The 6,360-nt window shown below is 52.1% G+C and overlaps 1 protein-coding gene across 2 annotated transcripts in view; it reads left to right on the top strand.

The window, feature by feature from the left end:
- The first annotated feature begins 574 nt into the window (after window positions 1-574).
- Window positions 575-6,360, top strand: part of ATG5 (autophagy related 5) — a 53,554-nt gene continuing 47,768 nt past the window's right edge. Inside the window, exons 1-3 of one of the 2 annotated variants that reach the window (XM_064170223.1) lie at window positions 575-700; window positions 1,410-1,587; window positions 3,448-3,575. In XM_064170223.1, the coding sequence (XP_064026293.1) occupies window positions 1,480-1,587; window positions 3,448-3,575 (236 nt within the window). In that variant the 5' untranslated portion in view covers window positions 575-700; window positions 1,410-1,479. Of the gene's footprint in view, window positions 701-932; window positions 1,035-1,409; window positions 1,588-3,447; window positions 3,576-6,360 lie in introns of those variants that run through there. The other variant, XM_064170224.1, reaches the window with a different exon arrangement.

The raw sequence follows: 6,360 nt of genomic DNA, 5'->3' as shown, positions 1-6,360 counted from the left end.
AGCCCCGGCCTGCACCGCCTGCCTCCCGCCGGCTCAGTCCCTGCCTGCACCGCCTGCCTCCCGCCGGCACAGCCCCGGCCTGCACCGCCTGCCTCCTGCCTTAGCGCCCGGCACAGCCCCGGCCTGCACCGCCTGCCTCCCGCCGGCACAGCCCCGGCCGTCACCGCCTGCCTCAGCTCCCGGCACAGCCCCGGCCGTCACCGCCTGCCTCCCGCCGGCACAGCCCCGGCCGTCACCGCCTGCCTCCCGCCGGCACAGCCCCGGCCGTCACCGCCTGCCTCCCGCCGGCACAGCCCCGGCCGTCACCGCCTGCCTCCCGCCGGCACAGCCCCGGCCGTCACCGCCTGCCTCCCGCCGGCACAGCCCCGGCCGTCACCGCCTGCCTCCCGCCGGCACAGCCCCGGCCTGCACCGCCTGCCTCCCGCCGGCACAGCCCCGGCCGTCACCGCCTGCCTCCCGCCGGCACAGCCCCGGCCGTCACCGCCTGCCTCCCGCCGGCACAGCCCCGGCCGTCACCGCCTGCCTCCCGCCGGCTCCGCCCGCTTCCGGCCGGGGCACTTCCGTCTCCCGGCGCCGCGGCGAGCCGGGCGGAACCCTGCTGCGGACGGTGCCTGCGGACGGTGCCTGCGCCGGGGCGGGCCGAGCCTGGGGCGGGGCCCCGGTTCCGCTGCTGCCTGGCGCCGCACGCCCCGCCATAGAGGTAACGGCTGACCCCGTTCCCCCGCCCGCTGTCGCCTCGGCAGGGCTGCCCGGGGCCGGCGGCAGGTCCCGCGGGAAGCCGTTTGTCCCCAGCGGGCCGGGACCGGGGCGGGGCCGCTGTGATCCGCCTCCCCCTTCCCCCCGGCCTTGCCGTTGTTGCCCGGGGAGAGCACGCCGGGGACTGCCTGGCCCCTTGGTGCGGCGGGAGCGCAGCTGCACCGTGCGCTGCTGATTCACCTCGGGCGGCTGCTAGGGAAGGAGGGAGGGAAAGAGACCGACAGACCCCGCGGGGCCCGGGCGGGCCGCTGCTGCGGTGGGGTGCCCCCGAGTTCCAGGTGGCTCATGACTGGGCCCGTCCCCGGATCGCGGTGGCTGCCCCCGGGCCCGCCTGGCTCGCTGTCCGCGCCGATGCCCGTCCTGCGAGCCTGCGGGCATGGGCTGTGCTGGCTGCCCCCGGGTCCGAGGCCTCAGTGGGGTGCGGGAGCTGCGGGGTGGCTGTAAAGCAGTGATTGGAAAGGTTCTTTTGCCTCTACGGCTCTTTCACTCGACATCCACCGTGTGTTTGTAGTCGGGAAGTGCCTTAACTCATCCCTTTCTTGTTTGCACTGGTGCTTGGTGACAGCCTTGATCGTGCTTGAAGGACAGTAGCTGGGGGAGAACCTTTTACAAGATGTGTTTTGATTGCAGTATTGCTGACTTCTTTCTTTTAGGGAGAACTGGGCTGCAGTTCTGGGTGAAGAAGCAAAGTGATCTACATGTGCTTCACTGCCCTTTGGAAGAATGACAGATGACAAAGATGTGCTTCGAGATGTGTGGTTCGGACGAATACCAACCTGTTTCACTCTCTATCAGGATGAAATAACTGAGAGGGAAGCTGAACCCTACTATGTAAGTATAACAAAGCTACTCACGGATAGTCCAGTGCCATGGTTAGGTTTGCTGCCTTCATTCTCATCATTAGGAAGCAGTTCTTTACAGGGAGGGTGGTGAGACGCTGGCACAGGTTGCCCAGGGAAGCTGTGGATCACAGAAGAACAAAGATCACATTCTGTGCCACTGCCATCCACAACCTCCCTCGAGGTGTTCAAGGCCAGGTGGGATGAGGCCTTGCATGACCTGTTCTAGTGGGAGGTGTCCCTGCCTATGGTTGGGGATTGAAACTGGATGATCTTTGAGGTCCCTTCCAACCTAAACCATGCTATGATTCTATGTGTTCCACTACATGTTGTGAAAAATAAACTCCCATCAGTTTCCTTTCTGTTCTTTCTACCTTCTGAAATCAAAGCATCCAACCATGCTGCAGGATTTGTCACTTTTCATAGCAGTTTCAAAACTTTAAGCTTGTGTTTCACCAGCAAGAGAAACTTATTACAGGTAATTAAGATCTTACAGAGTCATAGAATCACAGAATCATTAAAGTTGGAAAAGATAATTTAAGATCATCAAGTCAACGTGATCCAACTACCATCTTCAGTTGTGGAAAAGTCAGTTTGGTAAAAGGAGAGGACTCTGCAGGAGTTTGTGTGTTGTTGGGTAATGACTGGGAGAAGAGACAGAACTTTTATGTTGCCTTGCTGCAGAAGTAACTTCAGCCAGAGCTTTGTGCTGCCCTTAACACTAAGATCACCAACACTTGAATGTTAGGAACAAGTTCTGCATGCTGGAACAGGTTGCCTGGGGAGGAGGCTGGGGCCCTATCTTTAGACTTATTTAAAGTGAGGCTGAACAGGTCTCTGGGCAACCTATTCTAGCTGAGGATGTCCCTGCTGAGGGGGTTGGACTGGATGACCTTTGGTGGTCCCTTACAACCCAGACCATTCTGTGATTATCACAGTATCTCAGTATCACAGTATCACCAAGGTTGGAAGAGACCTCACAGATCATCAAGTCCAACCCTTTACCACAGAGCTCAAGGCCAGACCATGGCACCAAGTGCCACGTCCAGTCCTGCTTTGAACAGCTCCAGGGATGGCGACTCCACCACCTCCCCAGGCAGCCCATTCCAGTGTCCAATGACTCTCTCAGGGAAGAACTTTCTCCTCACCTCCAGCCTAAATTTCCCCTGGTATAGCTTGAGGCTGTGTCCTCTTGTTCTGGTGCTGGCCACCTGAGTGATTGAGGTACCAAACAATTCTCACTTTGAGTGTGTGCATGAATATAGTGAGATTGTTCACCTTTTAAAACTGAAGGCCACGTTTAATTACCTTGCTGAAGTAGACTCCTGTGAAAGAAGGTCAAACTAATGTGATGATGATGATGGTAATAAGAGCAACAAATGGGGAAAAAATCATATGGTACCTAAAAGATCAAATGTGAACTGTGTTGTTGACTGTCATAGTGGTGAGTCTTGATCTATTGTAGTTTAATACAGTCTTAAAATGTAGTTGTTTCACAGATGTATGCAGATTAACTGCCTAATGCAGCATTGGCTCCAAGACCAATCCAGTCTCTTTCATAAGAACTTACTCTTGATTTACTCTCCATACTTTATGATCTGTAAATAATATAGAATCATAGAATCAACCAGGTTGGAAGAGACCTCCAAGATCATCCAGTCCAACCTAGCACCTAATATCATAACCAAAACACCAACCAGTAATAATTAAACTGTCTAAAAGACATCTTAGTTTAAAGGGGGTGGGAAGAATGCTGACTGAGATCTGGTTATGAAGTTACTTCCTACTAAATTATCAGAAATCTCTACATTTTCTGTACTTTAAGCTACCAGAATTATGTTTTTTCTTTCAGTTGCTTTTGCCAAGGATAAGCTACTTGACCCTGGTAACAGACAAAGTGAAGAAACACTTTCAGAAAGTCATGAGACAAGAGGAAGTTAATGAGATATGGTTTGAATATGAAGGCACACCGCTGAAATGGTGAGTTATTTCACTTTGGACCTTTACTCACTTTATTCACACATTCATAGATTGGTTTGCATCAGAGAGGACCTTAAAAGACCATCCTAGTTCTGAAGTTCTGGCCATGGGCAGGGACACATTCTGCCAGCCCAGGTTGCTCAAGCCCTCATCTCACCTGGCCTTGAACACCTCCAGGGAGGAGGCATTCCTGACCTCCTTCAGCAACTTGTTCTAGTGTCTCACTCCCCTCACTGTTAAGAATTTGTTCCTAATCTCCTGTCTAAATCTCCCTTCCTCAAGCTTTGTTCCATTCTCCCTCTTCCTATCACTACAAGCTCTTGTAAGAAGTCCCTTCCTGGCTTTCTTGTGTTCCCCTTCAAGCACTGAAAGGCCACTATATGGTCCCCTAAGGTATCCCCAAAGCCTTCTTTTCTCCTTTTTGCACTGAACAGCCCAAACTTTCTCAGCTTGTCCTGAGAGGGGAGGTTTCTCCAGCCCTCTGATCATCTTTGTGGTCTTTTCTGGAACTGCTTCAGCAGCTTCCTATCCCTCTTATGTGGGGGCACCAGAACTGGACACAGTGCTCCAGGTGGGGTCATCGTGATAACAGCAAAAAGCAGAATCACCTCCCTCATTCTGCCGGTCACATTGTTTTTGATACAGCCCAGGATGTGGTTGGCCTTCTGGGCTGCAGAGTCAGTGCTTTTCCTAAACTATTCACTCCTCTGGGGTTTAAAAATGGCAGAAGAAGGGTAAGCAGAGCCAATTGTCTGGGAAAAACAGAAGGAGGTTTAATGTTGAACATATTTTTGATTATTCTGTTTGTACTTCAGGGCAGAGGTTGTGCTGCAATGTTGTTCTGGTTGTTACTGTAATATGAAGTGTTTGTGGTTTTGGCTTCACTGTTTCTTGCAGTAGGATGCCCAAAACCATCCGGATACTGGATGTTGCCCTATGAAGAAAGGCTGAGGGAGTTTGGGCTCTTTAACTTGAAGAAGAGGAGCCTGAGGGCTGCCCTCATTCATGTTTACTAGCATGTGCAGGGCAGTGTCTGATGCACAGAGCCAGGCTCTGCTCAGCGATACCCAGTGCCAGGACAAGGGGCAATGGGGGCAAGCTGGAGCAGAGGATAGAAGGAAAAGATTTTTAACTGTGAGGGTGACAGAGCCCTGGAACAGACTGCCCAGAATGGTTGTGGAGTCTCCTCTGAAGACTGTGTCACCTGCTCTAGGTGATGCTGCTCTGGCAGTGGGGTTGGACTGGATGATCTTTTGAGGTTACTTCCAAACAGTAGGACAAGGGAAGTTATTCTGCTCCTGTGCTCAGCACTGCTCAGGTCACACCTTGAGTGCTGTGTCCAGTTCTGGGCTCCTCCATTCAAGAGAGATGTTGAGGTACTGAACGTGTCCAGAGAAGGGCAGCAAGGCTGGTGAGGGGCCTGGAGCACAGCCCTGTGAGGAGAGGCTGAGGGAGCTGGGGGTGTGCAGCCTGCAGCAGAGGAGGCTCAGGGCAGAGCTCATTGCTCTCTACAACTACCTGCAGGGAGGCTGCAGCCAGGTGGGGTTGGGCTCTGCTGCCAGGCAGCCAGCAACAGAACAAGAGGACACAGTCTCAAGTTGTTAGGAGGAAGTTCTTCACAGAGAGAGTGATTGGCATTGGAATGGGCTGCCCAGGGAGGTGGTGGAGTCGCTGTGCCCAGAGGTGTTGAAGCCAAGCCTGGCTGGGGCACTTAGTGCCATGATCTGGTTGATTGGTCAGGGCTGGGTGCTAAGTTGGACTGGGTGAGCTTGGAGGTCTCTTCCAACCTGGTTGATTCTGTGATTCTAACCCCTAACATTGTGTTTCCTTCCTGTGAATTCTTTTAAGAAGTTAGACATGCAATAGTTAAGTCCTTGAACGCCACTGCTTTGTTTTTCCTTTTGCTGCTGCATCATTGACTTTGCCCCGGCTTTGAGGTTAGCTCACCCGTAGAGGGTGCTCAAAGACTGCCGTGTGAGCGTTCAGCAGGTCAGGGAGCTGGCTTGGCACAGGTGCTGTTAGAACAAAGCTCTTGCTTGTTGCTCTCTGGACTTTCAAAACTTATGTACGTGCTTGGCTCTGTGTCCTGTGATCAATCCCATTTAACTCGGTGAAGCTCCTGAGTTTGCAGCCAAGTGTATATTTATCTCTGTGGAGGCTGAAAAGCCAGTGGAGTCAAGACTTTTGAAAGATAAGAGAGTGGAGCTTGGTGTGCTGAATACAAAGGGGAGAAAAACATCCTGCTAGTGTCTGCTTATGAGCAAATAGCATAAAGACCTTCTTAAAGTGCCCACTGAGGTTCTGTGTGTGTGATAGATGGTCCTTCTATTGCTGGAGGCTGTGTCTTTGAGTGAATTTAAAGGAGACAAAGTTAGAAGACAGAAATTAGTGTCTGGAGGAAAGCAGCTTCTTTGTGTAACTCTCCTAATCCAGAATACCACTGAAACACAAAACTCCACTTAGTCTATTTTCTTTCCTCCCCTTCCTTTCTTCTTAATTTGATAGTAAAGATAAAAAGTCCATCTTGATGTATCCTCTTTCAGCCCTTTTACAGATGTGGTATTTTGTTCACTTAACTACTTACTCTCCACAGTGACATCAAGGAAATGGGAAAGGGAAGAGATGTTAAGGGTCATGGGTTAATGCTATAAAGCCATGACATTTCAATATCTGCAAGCATGTGTATTTTTTTGGTCTAAGCAGCTATTCCTACTATTATCAGGCTTTTTATCTGAAAACATACCAGTTTGAAGGCTTCCACAGAGCAGCTCTAGGCCACTTGTGC

This window comes from Pogoniulus pusillus, chromosome 33, assembly GCF_015220805.1.
Source record: "Pogoniulus pusillus isolate bPogPus1 chromosome 33, bPogPus1.pri, whole genome shotgun sequence".
NCBI classification, from domain to species: Eukaryota; Metazoa; Chordata; class Aves; order Piciformes; family Lybiidae; genus Pogoniulus; species Pogoniulus pusillus.
The sequence above is the reverse complement of the archived record's forward strand: the minus strand, read 5'-3'. Positions and strand labels throughout refer to the sequence as shown.